This window comes from Dysidea avara, chromosome 15 (genome assembly GCF_963678975.1).
Source record: "Dysidea avara chromosome 15, odDysAvar1.4, whole genome shotgun sequence".
Lineage (NCBI taxonomy): Eukaryota > Metazoa > Porifera > Demospongiae > Dictyoceratida > Dysideidae > Dysidea > Dysidea avara.
The window spans coordinates 4606415-4631315 of NC_089286.1; the positions used below are offsets into that span (position 1 = coordinate 4606415).

At 37.5% G+C, this 24901-nt stretch overlaps 4 protein-coding genes and 1 long non-coding RNA gene across 6 annotated transcripts in view; 2 read left to right on the forward strand and 3 right to left on the reverse strand.

Annotated features, from left to right (window-relative positions):
- The window catches only part of LOC136245685 (clustered mitochondria protein homolog), a 26666-nt gene extending 18290 nt beyond the window's left edge, over nucleotides 1-8376 (reverse strand). For both annotated transcript variants that reach the window (XM_066037175.1, XM_066037174.1), the window contains exon 1: nucleotides 8258-8376. In XM_066037175.1, coding sequence (XP_065893247.1) covers nucleotides 8258-8290 — 33 coding nt within the window. In that variant the 5' untranslated portion in view covers nucleotides 8291-8376. The remainder of the gene's footprint in view (nucleotides 1-8257) is intronic.
- LOC136245868 (uncharacterized) lies at nucleotides 411-1481 on the reverse strand. The gene has a single exon (XM_066037328.1). The coding sequence runs from the start codon at nucleotides 1416-1418 to the stop codon at nucleotides 411-413; it is 1008 nt and encodes a 335-aa protein (XP_065893400.1). The 5' UTR covers nucleotides 1419-1481.
- On the forward strand, nucleotides 8165-12007 carry LOC136245687 (uncharacterized). Its single transcript, XR_010696074.1, has 3 exons — nucleotides 8165-8260; nucleotides 8306-8466; nucleotides 11891-12007. It is a non-coding gene; the product is annotated as an uncharacterized lncRNA (long non-coding RNA).
- A 637-nt stretch (nucleotides 12008-12644) lies between these two features.
- LOC136245689 (sodium/calcium exchanger 1-like) overlaps nucleotides 12645-24901 on the forward strand; it is a 32246-nt gene continuing 19989 nt past the window's right edge. The window contains exons 1-10 of the mRNA XM_066037178.1: nucleotides 12645-13520; nucleotides 13571-13667; nucleotides 14102-14274; nucleotides 14619-16100; nucleotides 16172-16309; nucleotides 16762-16959; nucleotides 23016-23204; nucleotides 23248-23428; nucleotides 23865-24023; nucleotides 24087-24140. Of these exons, the coding sequence (XP_065893250.1) occupies nucleotides 15908-16100; nucleotides 16172-16309; nucleotides 16762-16959; nucleotides 23016-23204; nucleotides 23248-23255 (726 nt within the window). The 5' untranslated portion in view covers nucleotides 12645-13520; nucleotides 13571-13667; nucleotides 14102-14274; nucleotides 14619-15907 and the 3' untranslated portion in view covers nucleotides 23256-23428; nucleotides 23865-24023; nucleotides 24087-24140. The remainder of the gene's footprint in view (nucleotides 13521-13570; nucleotides 13668-14101; nucleotides 14275-14618; nucleotides 16101-16171; nucleotides 16310-16761; nucleotides 16960-23015; nucleotides 23205-23247; nucleotides 23429-23864; nucleotides 24024-24086; nucleotides 24141-24901) is intronic.
- LOC136245688 (uncharacterized) overlaps nucleotides 12653-24901 on the reverse strand; it is a 35971-nt gene continuing 23722 nt past the window's right edge. Inside the window, exon 3 of the mRNA XM_066037176.1 lies at nucleotides 12653-13712. Within this exon, the coding sequence (XP_065893248.1) occupies nucleotides 12750-13712 (963 nt within the window). The 3' untranslated portion in view covers nucleotides 12653-12749. The remainder of the gene's footprint in view (nucleotides 13713-24901) is intronic.

Below are 24901 nucleotides of genomic sequence, written 5' to 3' on the forward strand. Positions count from 1 at the left end.
CACAAGCTAATTATAGCTATACCCCGAGCTATACCCTGACAGTTGACAGTTAATTACATGGTTTGTGCTTGGTACAGCTAAAGTAATATGCAAATGGCATGCATATAACTTTTTTAATTTTGTTGTGTGAGTGTTTGTTTTCATGTATTAGCTAGAACATTCTGTATCTCGTTCTGTGTTGAATGTATGTGTTTGCATATGTGTCTAACATTCTGTGTCTGCTGTGCACGGCGTTTGTGCATTTGTACATGATAGTTTGTATCACCTATTATAGCACATGTTCCCAGTCTCCTTTCGTAGCATCACTGATCTATTAATAAGAAAAAAAAGACAAGGGGTGTGTGTGTATGTGTATCTAAGTATGTATGTATGGAAATTTGAAAGTTAATAGTGTATTTGGTTATCAATTATTACTTATGCTTGTCATTATAAGCTCTTGTAGCCTTTTTGGCTTTTTCTAGCAGGACCTTGGATGCCTGCCAGTGGAGAGGATTTTCTATGTGTGTTTTCACAGTGATCCAAGAGGATAGCGTGCCATCAAGCTTAAGTGAACTTCTGTTTGGCGTTTTGTTCTTGTTGATCAGTGAAAGTATTCTTTCTTCTCCAGCATTGGAATGTGAAATGGTCATAGTTGCTTCTGCAACCTTGAAGAGATGATCAAACTCAAGTGAGTTGGTACCTGGCTTCTTCATTCCTCTTAAAAAGCCCCAGAGGACATCAATTCTGTGTGGATCATCATCTTCCAGACCAATACCCTCCTTCACTTCTTTGGGAATCTGCTCATCTGATAGCAGCTGGTAATTCAAGAATTGCTCATTTAATTTATCCATGTTTATACTCCCAAATATTGTAGGGTACTTCAGAACGAAGTATTGCACTGACAGAAAGCTATTTTGCAACCTGTGTTCGAAATCAAGCCAAGTGGCATTGTTCAACAGCTCGTCTTCTAGAGGGCACCATTTGAGCAGATACTCAACAGCCTTCATCAAAAATGCTTTCACAGCATTAAAGAAAACTGTTTGCTGGTGCAAAGATATACTTCCTTGCCTTAAAAGCGTGTTAACATTGTTCATTGTTGTAAACCCAATTACCAACGACTTTTTGTCAACGTGGTTTTCTGAGTTTTTAAACTGCAATGAAGAGAGGCCATCTCCTTTCAAACTTTGTGAAACAATCTCTGGCTTGACAAATTTTCCAAACAGATTCTTTAGTAGCTTCATCAATTGAGGCTGCAGGACATGAATCAGAAACTGATTGCAGTGAGTGAAGCAAGGCAAGACAGAATGGAAGAACATCGAGTATACCTCACTCATTGGGTCATTGAAAACTTTCTGCAACCTAATAAACTTTGCTTGTGACTCACTCTCGGATCTGAAGTACGATGTCAGGCTAGGGAATAGTTTGAGGGCACGCTGCATAGCAAGTTCCAAACTTAGCCAATGAGTTGAAACATGCTTGACTATTGTTCGATACTCCTGGTCACAAAATGTACAATATGAATGTAGACCATTCTTTCTCTTGGTAGATTTATCAAACCAATAGTACAGGTCTATTACAAACTCTTCTACATCAAATCCACAAGCTTCCATGAAAGACTCTCCTACTTTCTGAGCAGCGTTATGGATGATGTGGCATGGGCATCCATTGAAATATATTGCTGGATTTTGCTGCAACACTCTTGTTTTAATAGAATCTCTAACACCAATATTAACAGAGATAATATCAACTCCTACTGATGTGCACAAACCCCAAGGATGTGGGATTTTAAGTAGATTGGCCAATTTGGCATTCACTGTGACATAAATGCTGTACCACTGGTCGTTGTGCACTTATCCAGAAAACAAGTGACAACCATGTTATACCTTGTGTCATAAATTCGTACAGTGATGGGGTTCATCTTTTTCAAATCTGAATCATTGGAGCCATCAATAGAAATGGAAAAAGGCTGCGTCTTCATGGTCTCAAGCAGAGCATTGATGAGTATTGGGGCTACAGCTTCGTTCAGCATTCAGGTAGCTTTTGTAGAAGCAGAATGGTACTTTGAGGCAAGCTTAGAATCTGGAAATATCTTCCTTATCATGGGTGATAGGCGATCATGAAATGCTAAGGGAACATTGCAAGAAGCCGTCAGTACAGCCAGTTGTAGTTCTGCTTCCGTTCTCTTCAAGTCGTCACTTTCCTGAGCTTGAAACGATAACTTATGCTGCACATTAAGAGCCTTAACTTGGTCAAGATGGCTCTTTGACTTGCAGTGCTGAACCATATCATTTTCCCCATGTGACAGCATTTCAGTTTCTTGTCACAGATGTTGCATCTAAACTTACAATGTTAATTATTATCATAAACATAGTGTACATACTGACAAACATTAGCTCTGTATACATCATCTCAGCTGGTGTTCAAATAGTTTCATATAATAATGTCACATGGCTAGCATTGTTTGGTCATGCTGGTTGGTAGTGGTAGTGTTCTATACCATATGCGTATTTTGTACTGTACGCGTATGGTATACGCGTACGGTATGATTTTCTGTACCATATGCGTACGGTATAGGCATACGCGTATGGTACGTACCATATGCGTATTATACCTTTTCTCAGTGTCTTCTAGCCTTGCCATCACCTAGCTACAATGGGTCTACTTTTACAAGCAGTCAAGCATTTCTAGCTGAGCCGGTAAACTTAGAACACAACAATAATTTGCTTAGCTGTAACTATAAATTTATCATGTTCATCAGCACATTGCACACATACATTTTATCCTTGCCTTGCCCATACATTTCCCACTATAGTCCTATACTGATGTATCTAAATCTTATGTACATGATCACACGTCTGCAGAACTTCACATGATCATGAATGGTACTGTGTATGTTATTTTATAGCTATCAGATGGTCCTCAATTATAAGTGTGGGTAACTGACAATTTACAATACAATTGGATACATACAAGCATGCAAGGAGAGCAATTACAACGTGCATGCATGGTAGCTAGTAAGTTCTAACTAAATTATATATAATTATACTGCTTGTGCAAAGCTAACAACTTTAAAAGCTAACAACTCGATTTGGATGCAAATTAATATGGTTGCTATGTTTTAACCAATCAGAATGCAGTATTATTAATGTGTATTTATATGGAATTGTGGATAATTGTATCAAAATCTATATTACATTTATGTTTAGCTACAACGCTACCTCTACTGGCTTAGTGTAAAACCATGTATTCAATGATATTCATCCATGAATACCAACAATTATGCTGAAACAGTTCTACAGCCTTACAGAAATCAATGTCTTTTGTCCTGAATAATGCTGTAGAATATGGAGAAATGAAGTCATTTATTATAAAAATAAAAGATGGAAATCCATGTGTGGTGGCACTATTGTATTGAAACTGCCAGATACTTTGATGAAATGAAATACATTTGTTAAGTAGACAACGAGATACATTCATTATAGATTACACCAATGACTAGAAATCAAGACATATGATATTTAACCCCTTCTTTTGATTTATAATTTTATGACATAGGTGATATCATATTTTTCATGAAGTTTCCAACCCAGTTGATTATTTCATCTTTATTAATTTTCTTATATGTAGAATTCTCTTCAGATCCTACCAGATCAGCAGGGCTTAACACAATTCAAGACTGGATCTGCCAGCAGTGCATGTCATGAATTATTGTTTTTATCATATCAAGACACACAGTAGTGTGTCATGCAGTCCAAGAAGCCGGCGCGCAACACCCGTGAGTATATTGACAGGAAGAAAGAAAACGCAATTTTCGCACCTCCGTAGCTCTGTGCTGCCTTGACGAAACAAGACGATTTTTGCTGTGCACACTCCCTCCAACTTCAGTACTCCACATTCCAAATTTGAGCGAAATCGCTTCAGACGTTCCCGAGATACGCGACTTCAAAAATTGGCTTAGTTTCTTCATTTTTTCTTATTTTTCTTCCTCTTTTCGCACACTTACAAAATCTGCTATAAAACGCGAACGCCTTATCAGATTGCCTTGAAATTTGGCACACAGAAGGGGGGTATAAAGGCACATCTCGGTACCAACTTTGGCTGGAATACCATCAACAGGCAAAGAGGTATGAGCGATTATTCACAAAAAATAACACCAACATGTTGTCACGCCTACAGGGTAAACCGCATATGGGAAGATGCTGAAAATCGGTGGGTGAATAGGTTAACTATTGAACCTCAAACCTTTTGTGGTTTGAAAGAAATCGAGCTAAAAACCAGGAAGATACAATGAAAAAACCAACAGTGTGTAACAATTACGCAACCGAGATTAGCTAATAAAATCGACTACTTGCCAAGCCTACCAGATAAACCGTTTGGGGTAATGCTTTGAAATTCGCTGTACAGATGGAGTAATCATCTTAGAAAGGCTCTTCAATGGTGTAGAAGAATCAGACTTAAAGCCACGGAGTTATAACACGAAATCCAACTTGGTGTAGCAAGTGCGAGATCAAGATACTCTAATAGAGCAGTCATCCTAATAGAGCAGTCACCCTGAACAGAATTCAAGAGATCAGTTAGAAACAAGTAACCTGTATAGAGATCAGCTACAAACAAATCACCCTGTAGAGAGTTCAGCTACAAACAATTCACCCTGTAGAGAGATCAGCTAGAAGAAGTTACCTTGTAGGGAGTTCAACTATGGAAAGAGATGATTCAGCTAGAAGAAATCACCTCGTAGAGTTCAGCTACAAAGAAACCATCATGTAGAGAGTTCAGCTACAAACAAATCGCCCTGTAGAGAGATCAGCTAGAAGAAGTTACCTTGTAGAGAGTTCAGCTACAAAGAAACCATCATGTAGAGAATTCAGCCGCAAACAAATCACCTGTAGAGAGTTCAGCTACAAACAAATCTCCCTGTAGAGAGATCAGCTAGAAGAAGTTTCCTTGTAGAGAGTTCAGCTACAAACAAATCACCCTGTAGAAAGATCAGCTAGAAGAAATCACCTTGTAGAGAGTTAAGCTTCAAAGAAACAATCATGTGAGAGCTCAGCTACAAACAAATTGCCCTGTAGAGAGATCAGCTAAAAGAAGTTACCTTGTAGAAAGTTCAGCTACAAAGAAACCACCATGTAAGAGAGTTCAGCTGCAAACAAATCACCTGTAAGGAGTTCAGCTAGAAAGAACTCACCCTGTAGAGAGATCAGCTAGAAACAAGTCAACCTGTAGAGAGTTCAGCTAGAAGAATTACACTGTAGAGAGTTCAGCTACAAAGAAACTACCATGTAGAGAGTTCAGCTGCAAACAAATCCCCCTGTAGAGAATTAAGCTACAGACAAATCACCCTGTAGAAAGATCAGCTAGAAGGAGTTACCTTGTAGATAGTTCAGCTACAAACAAGTCATCTGGTAGAGAGATCAGCTAGAAGGATCGCCTTGTAGAGAGTTCAGCTACAAAGAAATCACCCTGCTTCATCTTTTCTCCTTCCTGTGGTAAACAAAAAATGATAGGTTAAAAAGCCCTTGGGGTATACAAATACAAAAAGAAGTGAAATCTAATCCAAAACAGCCAAGCTGTAAAAAAAGAGTGCGGCCCTCAGAAAGGCTATGGTGAAAAAAGATGTGAAATCCAAGGTGGCGGCCAAGAAATGGCTGTGATGGTAGGTTAATGGTAAAAATTTTAATAATAACAATTCAGGTGAATTTTGTGCCAAGACCAAGCAACACAATAATTCACCTGAATTGTCGTTATTAAATTTTTACCATTAACCTACCATCACAGCCATTTCTTGGCCGCCACCTTGGATTTCACATCTTTTTTCACCATAGCCTTTCTGAGGGCCGCACTCTTTTTTTACAGCTTGGCTGTTTTGGATTAGATATATATATAGCCACCAACACTGTGGAACAGTACACCAATAATTGATCTATCCCATGCATCAAATAAATTTATATTGAAAAACTATTATTTGGAATGTTCCGTTAATAAATTTGCCAGCAATAAATTTTGTATTTAGTAGTTCCTGCTGCAAATTAATGCTCCATGATTCCTGAACTATTTCATTATTTAACTATATAGAATTTTTCCTATATATACACACTCCTCAAAACTTTACCTACTAGTAATTTTATATATCCAGCTCAAGGAAGTTACCAGTGCTAGACACTGGTGACACCGGTAGACCTGCAGGTCTGAAAGTGATAATTATTCAATATTGCAATTATGTTGTTGTAGCTAAACTTTGTACACATTTCTGTAAAGCATTAATTTAAAGTCTGCTATAGCTATACACCATTTATCTTTGCATAATGTTTACAAATACATGATCAAGTCACTTGCTGACTGTAGTAGAATTCTGCAGATGGTCTCAAGCAAATGTCTGGTCCAATTCACTCATTCAGCAGTATCAGTGCTTATTCTATGATTTGGCAGAAGTAGCAACCACAAAAATCATAAGAAGTATAATAATATGTTATCGTACGTAAAGCATGCTTGTATTGTACTGAGTCTGGAAAGATTTTGGCGTAGTCTTATTTATATTGTTAAAGATAAAGGTTTGTGCTTGTGCTTGTACATCCATAAAGTATGTACTTAGTTATACTAATTATTACACAAAATCAAATAAATGTAATGTCTGTCCAGCAGTGTTTTAAAGAAGGAGAATCAGCAATAGATTTGGGCAATGAATTCCAGTCATTGTTAACTCTGTTATTATTATTATAAAAATTAGATCTTGTGTATAGGTCTATAGTGCTCAGATGTTCATTTAAGTGTAAATCTTGCCAGTGCTCCTGTACTGTCCACCCGTGGGTATCAGTGCATGCTACCCCTGAGTCTAGACCCTTAATTGAAGTTATGTTGTATAATGTCCTAACAAAATAAAATGTCAGTTTCATCACTTATATCATGCCATCAATATTCTCTTATTTTAAATTGCATAATATAGTTAGGTATGTATCATGCAGTAAAACAAATCAATTAAGTTATATCTTAATCGCAGTAAAGCAAAATACATCTCAGCTCTAGAGAATAGAATAATCAGATCAAAATAATTATGACTGCATGCTCTATTAGAGTATCTCGATCTTCTGACTGACAGAAACCGCTAAGCGAGACTAGCCCTTCCCCCTCCCTGAAAGGAAATGAGGGCAGAGTGCCATCCAGCATAGTCAATAGGTATGGCAGTGCAAAAACCTTCTGCTTGATATTATACGCATAGCTACCAGGTTATAATTAGCCATACCCGTATGGTACGAATTGCTGTATGATACGCGTACGGTACAAAATACGCATATGGTATAGAACAGTAATATTTAGTATAATACTTCACAAAAAGAGAGGAGCAGTAATGAACTTTTGCTCTAACTCAATTAAGGTTCTCTACAGTAGTTGTGATTACCCACAGGCTGGTCATATGCATGCCCATGTTTACAGCTATATAGCTGACAATTAGCTAGCTACAGTATGTAGCCACAGTATAACCCGCTATGTCTAACAATCTCAGCTAACCTGAATGGATCACCATGTACAGAAGAAATAAAGGGATACTCCTTTGTCCAAGCAGACCTAAAATTTGTTTTATAAGTTGCTGCTCCCTGCAGCTTCTTGGCCTTCTTTGGTTTCGGAGATGATAAGCGTGCACGATCAGAGTCGGAGTCACTACGCGACGAGCAATAAACATATATGCAGTCGTCCTCATCAGAACTAGCATTCGTAGTAACAGTTCTACTGCAGCTAGGTTGATAATCACTATTAGCCATACCCACTCGATATTAGCTAGTTGAAGCCTTCTGATAAGTGCCTAAGACATTTACAGATGCCTAGCAATTAATTACGTGGACGCTTTTGATCAAAATACAGGCGCTTGACCAAACTATTGATGAAATACTTTTGATTGTGGGTTTCAGTTATGTTTTCTAATGAAAACCTTGAGAAACCGTGAGATTCAGGGTGTGACCTTGAGAATTTAGTACCTGACTGTGAGACCTTGAGAATAAGCCAAAAAACTTGAGTCTTTCACCGTGAGAGTTGAGAGGTCTGCATGTACATAACAAACTGATTACAAAGTACAACTATTACTCATGTAACAACAAATAGTGGCTGGAAGTTGGAAGATGAAAAAAGGTCGCTTGGCATGGCAATTCATTCCACCAATTTGACACACTGTGTCGCAAGCGCTTTAGTGGAGGCTTCCCTTTGGAAAGTATGGAATGCGCGAAAACAATTGAATACACCAGCGCCACAACAAGCGTGTTCTACAAACTAGATGTCAGATACTCACCAGGTAATCATTGATCAACTCGCTGTATATCATACGAAGTCCATGAAGTCCGTTTCCTACTTCTTTACAAAGTATCCTTGCGTTTTAAAACATCTTAATCACGTGATATCACCCCCGCGATTTCTGAACATCAACTGGGATACCATGACAATGAGCATAGATAATTGCCTATCTATGCAGTGAGAATGAAAGAGTTGTCTGTGATTATGGTAAGGTATAGTGATCATTAATAACACACACACACACACACACAACGTCACCATTGACTTGTATACCCCAGAAACTGGATGGGGTTTATATTTGTATGTGAAGTCTGTTGTCATTTTAGTGGGGTTCATAAGCACCACAAGGTGCCTTTCAGCACTTACAATTATAGGTTCTTGATTCAGATAACAGTGGCCAATTTAGAGGGGTTTCAAGGTTTCCACAGAAATCCCCTTTGAAAAATGATTATGTAACAATTACATGTTTTTAAATTATTGCGGCGTACGCCTCGATCAAGATACTCTAATAGAGCAGTCACAGTAGCCATTAAAGCAGTGTGTAGCAAGTTATTTAAGGTATTTTATGTACTATTAATAGGCTGTGACCTTTTTTTTTTTGGTCTCACCCTACCAAACCAGACAATGTAGTGCAAACTTTTGCATATCTCATGTCAGTGTATATCTCCACCTTCTGAAACCTCCTTTATAAATTCCTAGATCCGCCATTGGATAACCAGTACAGTTTGAAGACAGGGTACACCAGGTCGGGGTCACTGGTCATCTTGGTGACTTGGTCTAACCTGTTATATACAATATCCAGCAGATTGGATCACATGTGAAATGAATTAATTATTAGTTTGAAGATGTAGAATGTGTCATGGTCCCAAGGGATAGATAACGAGCCAAAATCGTCTACGAAATTTCAAAGATGACTGCCCATATTTCATCTTTCAAGACAAATTTCAGTTCAAATATCTCCGTAAAATTCAGTAATTTTAAAATGAGTACATCCGTAAGTTTTAGACTCCATAAAATTTCGTTAATTTTCGTTACATCTTTTTGATCGAATTTCATCTTTCAAACTGCACAAATTTCAGGGCAATATTTCATCTTTCAGGAATAATTTCAGAGGTGAGCTACGAAATTTCAGGTCATTACCTATCCCTCACATGGTCCAGTCTTGCTGCAACTTCTTTTGTGAGACACACCCACTGTGTGTTACTGTCTGTAAACAAACATGGAGCCACACCCATATATGATCATGAGTAGGTGTGTTGTAGTCTGAGGGTATGCATAAAGTCATGTCCATAGCTGTCTGCAGGTTTATGTGGAGCCACACCCACTGATGGATATCATTATACAAGTAATAATCTAGTCTGATAACGTGCTAGCTTCTTTAGTGAGCCATGTCCACTTGTCAGGAATGTGTGATATTGTCTACATAATTATGTGGTGCCACACCCATTTAGGCCATATCAACTGGATTATATACAGTAGGGCAAGAAATTTTCATTGGATACAAATTTTCGTGGATTTCTTAGGTGTCTTATTCCCATAAAAATTAAATGTTTTGTACTTCCTGTATGTCTAAACCACAAAAATCTGTTCTACAAAAATTACTAAGTTTAGCAATTCATGAAAATTTAATACTATGAGAATTTCTTGCCCTACGCTAGTGGAAATTTTCGAGGGATGAAAGTTTCACGAAACTGTGCACTGCTTGAAATTTCTTAGGTTAATGGAGCAGTATATACCCAGTATATGGAACAGTTGATAATTTACTCTTTCAGTAGCTTTTTAGTAAAGCCGCATTCACTGATGTTTTACTGAGAGTTTAAAACTTAGCAAACAACATGTTCCATATGCTAAAAGTTACTGACATTTTACTATCAGTATAACTGAGTATAACAACAGTAAAGCAGCTTAACAAATTAGTAAACTAAGAACATCAAGGTCAAGATTTATGTGTTTTTTAATTCAAGAAAGTCTAGAAACAGTTTTGGTAAGGTAATAGCTATGTGTATAAACTTGAAATATTTCACTATTATATTTTCACAAAGCTATCGTTACCTGTGAAATACGCGAAAATTTTTTGTCCCTCGAAAATTTCCAGCTATACTGTAGTTGTTTGATGGCCCAACTGACCTACTTTTTTGCAGATTAGAATTTTTTGTAAATGAAAAATCAATCTAGAATACCCAGAGATAGCTCCAGGGAGGTGTCTGAAGTTCCAGAAACCAGTCAAGTGTATTCAAGCAGTTAAATATATATATATATTTTGCATTGAGTTGCAAAAGCACAAGACGTTCAGATTGAGATACTCTAGTAGAGCAGTCAATCACTCTAATAAAGCAATTGCAGCATTCACAGAAGCAGTGTAGCAAGCTGTAAAGGATTTTGATGTACTTTATCAGTAATAGTAATATATAGTTAGTAGAGGGCAGTTATTCTCAGCAGATTGTTACCTTTTTTGGCCTTCACCAAAAGTCTAGCTATGCTCCTGATCAGAAACCAGTCACCAAAAATCCTGGAGCCACCTATGATACCACTATATATAAACTGTGAACACAAACTTTGTATTCTTCCAGTGTTGTTTACCTGCAAATATCTTCTCAAAACCTACACACTGGCTACAAACGAGCTGCCATTTCATCAACAGGGGCGGATCCATGGGGGGTTCCATGGAACCCCATGGAACCCCTTTTTTGAAAGAGCCTTTCTTACTTGAAATACTCTAATAGAGCAGTCACAGTAGTCTTTTGAGGAGCAGTGTAGCAAGCTATGTATCTAGTTATAAATAAGGAAATGTAGTTGGTGAGAGCATCTATGGTAAGGGGCGGCTATTGTCAGCAGGTGATGACCTTTTTTTTTTCTTTTTTGGTCTTCAACTATATTATAGCTAGGCTGAAGTTGCAATTCCAGAGTGGATTCCCCCCTTATAAAAAGTTTGGATCCACCCCGGATCAAGATCATATTCTTACTTGTAGTTTTATTTTTGCACTCTTTGACCTGATCACTGTCAATACTATCATTACAACTTGAGATAACTAGTCAAATTGAAGTGGCCTTACCAATAAGGTATACAAGCCACACCCACTTATAGGAAACATGTTTTGCTCACTGTAGACTTACGTGGAACCATGTCTGTTAATTATTATGATTTACTACGCTACTTGTTTAAAATGTCGTTCTTGACACACCCCTCAGTTTGTTTGAGTTACACCTGTCCAATTCAACAAGATCCTCTCATAAGGAGTGTACAACATGATATAAACAAGTGTCTAATACAAGTAGTGAGGTATATGAAGATGTCTACACAGAGTATATGTCAAGTTGGGCTGTGTGATGATATTAAAAGTTATATCTCGATAAGTGACAACCATTTTATCTCAATAATGGAGTTATGTCATAACACTGCTTAGTATGCAGTTTAAATGTTTGTTGACTTGATGTCATGTAGTGCTCAATTAAGTCATCACTGCCCCCAACTAATTCAACACTTTTTCACAAGCTTTCCATCTGAGTGTAGTTGATATACAGAAGTAAAATTGTTATCTAAATTACAGTAATTTAGGTATCTCGATAATCTGTTTATTCTAAATCATGTAATGTCAGATGTAAACATCATAATATGTATCATGTCCTTCAGTACAGCGTGCAACTACCACCTTATCACATGACATAACTTACATTGTTGGATTCTTGGTAATTGGTATTCAAGAGAAAGAAACTGGTCAATAAACTTCATTCATTAATTCGAGGTAGGATTTGTTGTGGCTAGGTGTAACTCAGTGGATTAGTAACAAGATTAGTATCTTTAATTGTTACTTGTAGTAATAAAATTACTTAATATTAGGTTCGTTACAGTAACTTCATTATTTAGATAACATGTTACATTTGTAAGTGAAGTAACTTGAGTTATACTACCTGTTTTTATAGCATAATGAACTTAGTTACCACAAAAAGTAATAATATTACCTAACAATTCACATTAGTGATACATTACCCCCAACACTTCTGTGCAGTAATACCCAGTACCAAGACAGTAATGATGTTACTGATTTGTTATATCAGTAAGGTGACAGTTGAAGCCAGGTCTGTACTGCTGACCTGGATAACCCACTGACCCAGATAGCAATGATCAAATCACTGATAATAACACACAACATGTACTGGTTGTCATAGGAACAACCTAATAGCACCTTTATGTCTTCTGTCCTTTTTCAACCATTTTTAAAAAACTTCATGCTACCCATCATAACCATGTTGCTTTGGTAATGTTATTAAAGAATGATGATGGACTACCAGCAATATGCAGTGTCCAGTTATGACAATTAAAATACTTTAATGATTATATTGAACAAGTTGTTAACATGTACAACACTATTGTAGAGAGAAGAGAGAACACATGTTGACTTGTTTGATCTTGATAATAGATAATCAACACAACAATACTAATAACTAGTAATGGAGTATAATAGAGTTCAGTACAGTATAGTTACTAATGGTTAGTTATGTACAATATGTCCTATCTCCACTATAGGTAGGGAAGATGACAAGGCTGCTTCAACACCCAGTCCACCACTGATACCTCCAACAACAATTATAGTGTTACTGTTGATGGTTGCTACTCCAACATAAGACCTGGCAGTAGTAAGATTATCAACTTGTATCCATGACTTCTTTGAAGTGTCATACAGACTAATATCTGATGTGGTAACACCTTTAACATCTTCACCACCAATGATCAGAGGAGGGTTGGAGGATGGTACTGTAGTAGTGAAGAAATGTGGAGCATATGATAGTTCCTCCCACTGACTGGCTACTTGATCTGATGATGAAGTGATGGTGGATACTGGTAACTGATGTGATCCATTGTCACGACCTTCATCATCACTGTATCCCACTATGAGTAGGTGTTCTCCTGCAATTGTGGGTTTGATGATCCACATTGGGACAGGTAGTTTAGTAGACACTTCTCTCCATGGTGATTTGTGTCTCCAGTTAATTGTCTCAATACTGTCAAGGTACTTGCGTGACTCATCCTCTCCACCCATAACCATCAAGTGATCACCATGGACTACAACACCTGGCTTGAATCTTTCATGGATCATACCTGGATATGTTTGTGACCAACTGTTAGTGTCTCTGTTATAGGTGGAGACTTTGTGGAGTGTTTTGTAAGTGACTGAATCACAACCACCAAATATGGACAAGGAACTATCCACCATACACAGTACTCCTTGACAATGACCAGGTGGAGGGAGGGTATTCCATTGGTCAGTTGTGATGTTGTACTGGTACACATTGTTATGTGTCTCATCCTCAGGAGTACTATCAGCAGTGACATAGACATTGTTATCATCCACTACAACAGAGGAATTATACATTGTTCTTGGAAGATCTGAACACTTATCCCACTTGAGGTGATATTGTTTAGTCTGTAAAGCCTCCACCAAAGGAGGTGACTCCTAAGGGAGGAAATTGTGTGTTAGTGTGGATCACATGATTTCCCTCAATAATCTAAACTGTTAGTAGTCAGTGTATTGTCTGAGGTTGTTTAGATTACTGACTGTTACCATAGTAACTATCAGTTATCATAATTTATTATAACCATAGCAACCCAATACACATACAATCATTTGCTACATACAAGTGATACTGTTATGTCAACTGTAAAAAATACAAAGTGATAATTGAAGTTCTTAACATGACATTCCAACAGTTACTCGTATATCACAACACACTAATAATTTTACAATACACTAATATGGCTTCACCACACAAATATTGTTATGTAATCATGGAGGATCATGTGACCTCAACTTGTCATATTATTTATTACTTGTTATCCAACTAGGGAGGCTACAGTAATCCTGTGAAGTTGTGAGTTAGAAATTTAAAGCAGAAACTGTGTTGGATGGAGAAGAATAATTCCAGACCAGATAGTGACTTGATCCTGAGCTTGATCAAGACCACTTATACACTGGATGATCAAGAAGATGTTGTTTGATTACTTACCAAACTTGTAAGGTACAATGGTAAGAGAAGACTATGTCAACCAAAATTTTTAAATCAGGCGTACACCCACTACTAGCTGAACAGCTGGCTGTGGTGGTTTCTGTCCATGTCCATGATTTATGCTAAAATAGCCTGTATGTGAGATAATGAAAGTTGTGTAGTGCCAGTACAGTGATCTTTGCTTATCTGAACCTCAGTATCTGAAATGTTAAAAGTGACTGTTCTATTAGAGTATTTTGTCATTGGTTTGCATTTTTTAGAGTAAATGACTGTTCTATTAGAGTATTTGAACTAAGTGTATTAATAAATTCAGTTATCTGAAAATTGTACTTATCTGAACACTTGGCTAACTATAGGAACAAAGTGTTTGGATAACTGAAGATCACCTGTACTAACTGAGGATCACCTGTACTAACTGAGGATCACCTGTACTAACTGAGGATCACCTGTACTAACTGAGGATCACCTGTACTAACTGAGGATCACCTGTACTAACTGAGGATCACCTGTACTAACTGAGGATCACCTGTACTAACTGAGGATCACCTGTACTAACTGAGGATCACCTGTACTAACTGAGGATCACCTGTAATAACTGAGGATCAACTGTACTAACTGAGGATCACCTGTACTAACTGAGGATCAACTGTACTAACTGAGGATCACCTGTACTAACTGAGGATCAACTGTACTAACTGAGGATCAACTGTAATAACTGAGGATCACCTGTACTAACTGAGGATCAACTGTACTAACTGAGGATCAACTGTACTAACTGAGGATCAACTGTACTAACTGAGGATCAACTGTACTAACTGAGGATCGACTGTACTAACTGAGGATCGACTGTACTAACTGAGGATCGACTGTACTAACTGAGGATCGACTGTACTAACTGAGGATCGACTGTACTAACTGAGGATCAACTGTACTAACTGAGGATCGCCTGTACTAACTGAGGATCGACTGTACTAACTGAGGATCCACTGTACTAACTGAGGATCGCCTGTACTAACTGAGGATCACCTGTACTAACTGAGGATCAACTGTACTAACTGAGGATCGCCTGTACTAACTGAGGATCCACTGTACTAACTGAGGATCGCCTGTACTAACTGAGGATCACCTGTACTAACTGAGGATCAACTGTACTAACTGAGGATCAACTGTACTAACTGAGGATCAACTGTACTAACTGAGGATCACCTGTACTAACTGAGGATCAACTGTACTAACTGAGGATCAACTGTACTAACTGAGGATCAACTGTACTGACTGAGGATCAACTGTACTAACTTTCTAAGTTGATAAACTTTTGCTTTGAGATGGACTATGGGTGAAGCAAGTTTCTGAAGACATTATAAATGCCTTTCACAATGGGCTATATGGGTCTAAAGCAGGAATATCTGGTACTGTAGGATATCAGGAATAATGAACCCCTTAGAGATGGAAAGGGGCATGTTCAATATATGCCAAAAATAAGGGTAGCCTTAAGTTCTTTATCTAAAAAATTTTCATGAGAAAACAGTTGAGAAGATACATCTATGCTTAGTTTGTGATTTAAAGTAGATTGTTTGATTTGCACTTCATTAGTAGTGCATAACAATGTAATTACTAAATAATTTATGAATTATGAAATCTGACAATGATTATACTCCAGGACCATACAACATTGTCAAGTGGAGATATTGGAGCTTCCTTCAACATTTCCGTAACGGATGACAACGTGTTGGAAACAAATGAACAATTTTTGCTGAGCATTGATCCATCTTCGCTGCCTGATGGCGTCACAGTGGGTAGCATCAGTAACGCAACAGTGACAATAGTGGATATTAACAGTAAGTGTTAATTACACATATCAGTTTTACAGTTTGCATATGTGTGTGTGTCACCATTGCCACTTTTCTAGCAATCACGGTTAACATCAGCAAGTCAATTTACAATGTTGGAGAAAATGACGGAGGGGTACAACTGATGCTAATTCTGAGCAATCCGGCATCGCCTGATATCATCATATGTGTAGACACCACTGATGGAGAAGGTGTTGGTGAGGCATTGACTTATCCAGGGTTTCATGATTCTGTAGTAATTCATTAAGCACACACATACACTATGCTAGCATACTGTATCCAGTCAGTAACCACATCAAACAATAATCTAATAATGCAGTCAGCCATTGTTCTGATAGAATGCCCCTTATAATGGAATAAAAGAATTTGTGTTTGAATGCTCAATTGGTTCTTCATTATTACACATGTACCATTGCACAGATGTAGTTGTTTAGGCTGGCTAGTAGCAAGCATTATTTGTTACAATGCAAGCACTGTGGTGCTTGTAATTATAAATAGTGATGAACATGTCAATATGATATCGTGATACTGTATCGTATCGAACAGTCTACTCGATGTGTTGATACACGATACACAACATGGACCGTATCATGCATACCTGATGTGAATAGCAATCTGAAGCATACTTTTATTATTTTCTTTATTGTAGGCGCAAATGAGGATTACTTTAGTGGACCATATTTCGTCGTGTTCCCTGCCAGAATGACACAAGCAGTCTTCAATATCTTGTTAATCGATGATAACATCTCAGAAGAAACCGAAACTTTCATAAATTCATCTTCACTACCCAATAATGTGACAATCGGTGAACTTGGTGAAGCAGAGGTCACTTCACTGGACAATGTTGGTGAGTTTTCATGGATCGGATGGCATTCACACTACTCGGTCACCTATATGTTAGTCAAGATCATCTCGATGACCTTGGACCTGTTTATAAATCAAGGGTCACTGTTCTATTGATAGTATACTATACACAATCTGTGTAGTGCATGTGTGTGTTTGTATCTGTGTGTGCGCGTACGTGGACAGGTACAGAAAGGTGCATTATTATTTATGTATTGTAGAGTGAAGAGGTCTTATTTTACTCTAGCAATCACTGTGGGGTTCAGTCAAGTTCAATACTGTCTTGGTGAGGGTATGGAAGATGAGGGTAGTGGAAATGCACAAGTTGAACTAACGTTTAGCAATCATATTTACAAATCTACTTACCTAATAACAACATGGCATTACTGTAAACTACATGGTTGATTAACTGCCTATTTAGTCAGAATGGATAGTATTAACTGCATGGGTACCTGGTTTTTAGAAGTAGCACAACATCAACTTGTTGTGTATACATTTCACTTGGGGCTGGTATGTGTTCAGTCGATACCTTATTGGTACATTTTACACCTGATCAGATATTACTTGTGATACCCTGACAGCTAATGCAGCTACAAGCAGTACATGTGATGATCACATTGTTTGTATTGTGGATCCGTGAAGGGGCATACCCCCAAGAATTCACAAACAAATTCATACAAGGTCAAGATACTCTAATAGAACAGTCACCATATACAACAATGCAAAAATCGTTCAAGTGATAACATGATGCTTGTGCCGAAACTGTAACTTCTACAAGTGTGTAATTAGTGAAGTATGGATCCAACCAGTGATACTACATCATAGCTGTCTATGTAGGAAAAGTCCTACTAACCAGTGACAACATACAAAGTAAGATTTTTCCAAAATAACTATGCTGTAGTACCAATCAATATCTCTTGTTTCGTTACTTTTGTTTTAATAATTTTTAAATTCACTAATTTTCTTTTTAAGCCAGGCACATCCACAGCCAGCCACAAGTCAGCAAGCACCTAGTTAAATAAAACTGTTTTCCAAAGAGTTGTGTGTTTTTACTTGTTTCTATGTTCATATGTGTGTTTGTCTTTCTACACCATCGTTTTATGCTTAGGCTTCATCTATAAAAAGAAAGTATAAGTAATTTTAGATATTATAGAAATAAAAATTAGGAACAAGGGAGGTCGCCTACACTTGAAGATAAACTAGTGGACATCGTTAATCCCTACTTCAGCCTATACCCATGACTGAATTATGGATTAAATGTCCTCTAGTATATCTGCAGGTGTAGGTGATCTCCTTTTTTATTTCTATGATCCCTAATCAAACTTAAAATTACTAACTTTTCCTAGTTTACTTTTTTGTAACATTATTATGACCAGCGAAGCCATGTATATGCATCACAAGAAAGGATGGAGCCTGAGTTAATGTTTTGTATGAGCGTATGCCCCAGGTATCAATTACTGACTCGAAAGTGAACTAGCCATTGCAGTTCACTAGCAGTTATGTTCACCCTGTTATACATCACTATAAACAAAGAACAGTAGCAAAAGCACCTCTGCTATCAATCCAGTAATCATGAAAATACAGACAATTTGCAAGCCCCAACTATTTGAGATTAGACGGTGGCCATTACTCTTTGCTTTCAGCCATTTCAGTCCGTTGCACAGTGTTACAAGCAAAGAACAGTGCGAGAAGCATTTCTGCAATCAATCCAGTCACTACGGAAAATACAGGAAAGATACCAACACAGACTCTGGGAAACTGCAACGCATTATCATGAATCGACACCTTGCCAGCATTGTCAGTGAAAAGGACTGGGATACGAAGGAGGGAAAAGGTAAGTCCATGATGCATCTATTCTAGTTGGCAAAATGGGCACTTCTCGGGACGAAGTGACATTGAACAGTGAAGTAATCAAGCCTGTAGCTATATCCATTGTTGAGTTATCCTTGGCTGAAGACATTAGTTAGTCAGAATAAAATTCTGTTACATAGAAAAGTTTTAAAGTTCCATAGAAATTTTTGGAATGGTTTAGGGTTGGTCTGAAGACATTTTTGGGCTTGGCTATCTTATAGCATAGCATGTGTGCACTATCAGATGTTACTGATCAGATGTTACTGTTGAGGGTGACTGTTTTATTAGAGTATCTCGATCTCACTGTTGATCTCACCTGAGCCTCTGGTGAAGGCATCCCATGTGGTAAGAGTATGAAGGACAAAACAGTTGTCAAAAGTACAGCTATCTACTAGCAGCAAAAGAGCCTATGTACATATTGTGAGGAAAGTGTTGATGTAGAGAATCAACACCCCAGGATGAGTTCCTTGCATAAATAAGATGACAACTAGTAAAGATGAAAGATACTGACGATATGTAAATGGCAAACATTCATTGGAACACACAGACAGGTGAACTTTTCATTGTATATCACTAGTTCATTATTTAAAAACAATGTAGGGATCTAATAGTGAAACAAGATGATATATGTATGAATTGTGGTATTACAACATAGCTCTGTGGGAAAATCCCTACATTGGCATGTCATATCAATTATTTTTGTTCAATGCCAAAGTAAGGATTTTCCCACAGAGCTATGTTGTATTACTATCAAGAGTTCATAATATATATACTGAGGAGAGTATCCTACTCTCATATACCCCTGTAGAAGGGCGTATCGTGAAGTTATGACTTAACGACAAGATGTTGTGGTTTGTGACGTAAAGGAAGCCGTAAAAGTGCAAGAATCGTTAGCACCGTTTCACACTTGCAACGCTCAGGATAGCCGTATTAGTGAATGGCCTAGTAAGAAACGCCTATGAAGCAGTCTTAACCCATGAAGGAACGATTGTAGTTGGGTGAGAAACGCTTAGAGCTGGAGTTAATTTGGTTGCTAGCGACGTTGGTAGGCACGCGTTCAGTCGATACCATGTTCAACTAATGACATCATTAATTATAAAAAGAAAAATGGACGAACTCAGAAGTGTTACGTCATAACTTCACAATACGCCCTTCTACAGGGGTATATGAGAGTAGGATACTCTCCTCAGTATATATATTATGAACTCTTGCTATCATTCATTGTCTCACTAATTTTTTAACCAGGCGCACTGAAATTGTTTTCGTAAAAGTGTGTGTGTACCTATCTATCTACCTATGTTTGTCCGTACGCACCCACGTGAGCAAAATCGTTTAATAACAGTAAAAGCAGCTTTTACGTAAGAATTAAAAGTGAAATGAAGTCTGTATTAAACTTCTGCACAGGTGAACTTTGCTCTGAGGTGGTTTCTTTTCGGCGGACTGAAATACGGGTGTGGTGACTTTCCTCAGACTACCTTCCCCTTGAGGTTTTCAGGCATTTAGCAACTGAAAAAAATGGTGCAGGCCTCGTACACTGCCAGGAATAGCCTATCGCTTCGAGTTGGAAAGGGGGCGTATCCCTTACGTACGCGAACGAAAATGAAGAGCAGCTTTGAGGTTTTGTCGAGAGAATTTGTGGGAAAAAAAACACGTTAGTCACACTATAAAACAGTTTAGAAGATAGTTTTGTGCGTAATATGTTGGTAAAAGCGGTTTATTTAACAAACGCTTCCTTAGCAGTGCATAGCAACGTAATTGAACGAATTACGAATATTTCATGAATTACGAAATACGAGAAATAGCTAATTATATTATTGCACAACCCAAACTACCCTATTGTAAAGTAGTAATACATAGTTGGTTAATTCATAGTAGTATATACTGTCTATAGTTAATTCCAGATGAGTTAGCTAGCTGCATGGCGCCTGGTTTTTAGAAGTAGCACAACATCAACTTGTTATTGCTTACATCCCTACTTCATTTTTTAATGAATATATTAGTTTTTTGTTATAGCTATAGTGATTTATTTATTGATTTTGTCAGAAGACTGAGTGGACAAGCCTGCAAACAATATGCACATGTGACTGTTTTATTAGAATATCGAACAAGGTAGGATGACTGCTTTATTAGAATATCTTGAGTGGACCACAACCATATAGACTACAAATAGAAGAAAAATTAGGAATTTTAAGCTGGATTAGGGATCAAGGAACAAAAAAGCAGGGAAATAAGGGAACAGCTAAAAAGTTGTGAAACAAGGGAGGTTGCCTATACCTGCAGATATACTAGTGGACATCTAATCCCTACTTTTCAATCTATAACCATGACTGAATTAGGGATTACATGTCTACTAGTATATCTGCAGGTATAGGCAACCTCCCTTGTTTCACAACTTTTTAGCTGTTCCCTTGTTTTCATTTTTTTTCCCCTTTGATTCCTAATCCAACTTACAATTCCTAATTTTTACTTCTACTTGTTTGTTTTTCTTTTTAATAACACAACTATGACTACTGAATCCACATGTACCACATTAAAGAAAGAACGGCACCACGCGAGGCGCCAGGCATTTCATAAATAATTATGCATCTGAGCGTGCGCCCCAATAATCCATTATGCACTGAAAGTGAGGTGGAAATTACACTTTGTTTGTAGCTATGCTCTACTCATTACACAGCGTTACAAATGAAGAACAGTATAAGAAAATTCTCTGCAATCCGGGCGAAAAGCATGACACAGCCAGAGGGAAGCCATATCACGCTATCATAAATCAACACCTTGTGTTGTCAGTGAAAAGAACTGGAACACAAAGAAGGACAAAGGTAAGTCCATGATGTGTGTATTGTACGTACTGTGGTTGGCAAAAAGGCATGTCTCGGGATGAAGTAATGTCGAACAATGAAAAAGTCTAGCCCATAGCTTTATCCATTGTCGAGTTATGCTTGGCTGAAGGCATCAGTTAGTTAGTCAGTGGAAAATTCAGTTAAATAGGAATTTTTTTAAATTCCGTAAAAACTTGTTGGAAGGGTTTGGGGTCACTCTGAAGGTAATTTTGGGCTTGGCTATGCCTAACCAATACTGCCACGCTGTTATGAAGAAATTTGAGGCTGGTTTTAGGGTGATATTTTTGGGTAAGAAAGCCCTAAACTGCATGGTCCCTAATATACAGTGCTACTGTACTGTATGATACAAGTTAGTTAAGGGGTGTGGTTGTAGCATGTGCTATTTTTCACCATGCTGCCAATATAAGAGGTGGGTATTTAATCATTGTTGGTCCAGCTAAATTGTAAAAGGGTGTATCACATGATCATTGCTGGTCCTATCATGCAGGTAGAGTGTCTACCAGAAATACATCTTAAAGCAGCATGTGTAAATATTGTGGTGTCTAAAACAGAAGGTGTTGATACTGAAAATTAACACCTTGATATGGTTTTGTTTAAATGAAGAAGAAAGATTTGAAGATCGGAGGAAACGCAAAGCGCAGAGGACAGGCACTTGTCGGAATCCCAAAAGCCACTTGCCATTTGTAAGTTTATAAGTATTGTAGCAAAATATGTTGGCTGTAGGATGTGTGTTGTTTAACCTCTAGCCTTGTGATTGTGGTCAGGCAAGCAGGGAGACCAAAATTGGCTTTGGCAATTTTCTTAAAATTCATTGTTGGCATGTCTATGGGGTTTTGTTTTGTTATATTTGATGTTAGATGTACACCAAGACTGTTTCATTGAGGTACTTTTTCTGCTTAAGATATTCCTAGAGTGGTTTTTAGAAGTGGCATTTTGGCTACACAGTTCATTATTGGGGGATCCCCTACTAACAGTTCTACCATACTGTTTAATAAAATGGCAGTTGAATGAATGATAAGTCATTGAGACTCTAGTCTTTTGTCGTTGTCAGGCAGGCAAACCAAGAAAAGGTTTTAACAAATTTTGGAAACATTCAATACTGCTAAGATTTACTCAGCGTAATGATTTATTTTAGGTGCTCCTTAATTAATAACCCATTAACCCCGCTGTAACCGCCATATGGTGGCATGGCATTATTAATCATGCAGGAAAAAAATCTAACTTCACTAAAAACTGTTTAGTGCATGTAATAGTGAGATGCGCTAGTGCTGAAATGGACACAGCCATAGGGGTCCCCGTTTCTGAGATAACTGGGTCCTTCCCGGACTAGTGCATGATTGTTATTAATTTTATTTATTTATTTATTAAGGCTTTACAGCACAAATGCTGAAGATCTGTAGGACACCTGGTCCTACAGCCTGTCTAAAGAAAGTGTGTTTGAAAAGGTGGAGAAAGGAGAAAAAAATCCATGGCAGCCTTGAACCTGCGGCCATCCGATTAACACTCGAACACTTACAGGAGTCTGCCAAGCGGTCAGAATGTTTTTATGTGATTGCAGGTAAGTGTTTGTTGCTACATTAGGTGAGTTAAATTGTTCTTAGAGTTGTAATCTTTCATACTACCAAGAAGACACTACTATACATCGATAGAGATGGGGGAGACGACCCCTGAGTGTTTTATCCCAGATGTGGCATGGAGCACACAAGTAGATACAGTATATGTATTCACAACTGCCAGAAGTGGAACGATCACAAAGAAACCAGCTGTGAAATAGATTGCACTGTAAGTAAACTGTATAGAATAGTTCTGTGGAGTGTAAGATACCTTTGGTTGGGGGTCCGTTGTTGTTTGGGCTGATTTTTACCAAAGTTTAAATTTTACTGAGTAATAACTTCCCTGCTGTTAGTATTATGTAAACAAAAACAACACAGTTGAGTTCCTTAATTCATACCGAGTATTTAGATGTATGGTTACTAAGTAGTTGTGTGTGTGGTAAGGGTAATATGGTGCAATTGGACATTTCGGCCAGTAGTCATCAGGAATTCAGTTGGCAATCAGTTAAATTAATATTCCAAAAGTTGTTCTGTGTGTTATAAACCAAATAATTTAGATCACAATGACAGAAAGTATAGACAAAGCATTACCATTCTGTAACGAGTTGTTGCACATAATAAAATCTTATTTAGTGCACTACAATAATTTCTACCCAACACTACAGAGTACAAACGATGAGGAAGATTACAAACTACAGATGACTTTTCACCTAAATCCAGCAGATGCTACAATCCACCATTGAGTCATCATCAAAAAAATACAGCAACATGTAAAGATCAAAACATTTTAGTTTCCATAGCACCATTGAGGAAGATTTATTGAGGTAAGGCCACATACAATGATAGCAGACAATGGTGATCATCTTGTCTCTTTTGTAATACTGGAGGACTATATTGTCGGATGCGACAATGCTTGATACCATCTTATAGCCAAGTGTGTGGTGAGTAATGTGTTATTAGTAGTGAAGTCTTTCTAACTTATATGATTATTGAGTTACGGAATTCATATAAAGGCATGTGCAAAATCCTAATATTGCTTTTGGTCAATAATTTGTTAAATTTGGTAACATTGCTCATAAAGATGTGTGTTGTTTTCTATAATGACTTTTGATGGCAGTACTTTGGAAATCTCTTTAACAAAAATACACAGTAAAAACAAACTAGTGAACGTCACTACTAATGTCTGCCACAATACTCACTATTTTTGTGTAGTGCCATTCACTACTAATTTTGTAGTGAACATCACTACATTGACCACCAAGTAGTGACGTTCACTGCAAAAAGTAGTAAGTACTGTGGGCACACTACTAAATTTTCACAGTGTATGCACTCAAAATGAATAAAATGCTCTACACGAGAGAGAATGATGTCAGCTGTTGAAAATTTACCAGTCAATTAACTGAAAGGACTAGCCAATACCTACTGAACTGTTCAACAATGGCCGACTGCTAACGACTAAAAAATATAAATATACTCTACTAGAACAGTCAACTACTCTAATATAGCAGCCAAAGTACTAGTCTCACATAGCCAGACCACCTTTTTCTTTTGTGTTGGGTACCCAACACAAAAGTAACAAGTTGATGTTGTACTACTTCCAAAAACCAGGCACTAGATATATAACTGGAAAAATATTGTAATAATACAATTATGCAAGTTTTGTATTTTCGGATTTTGTAATTGGTGAATTATTTCTTATTCT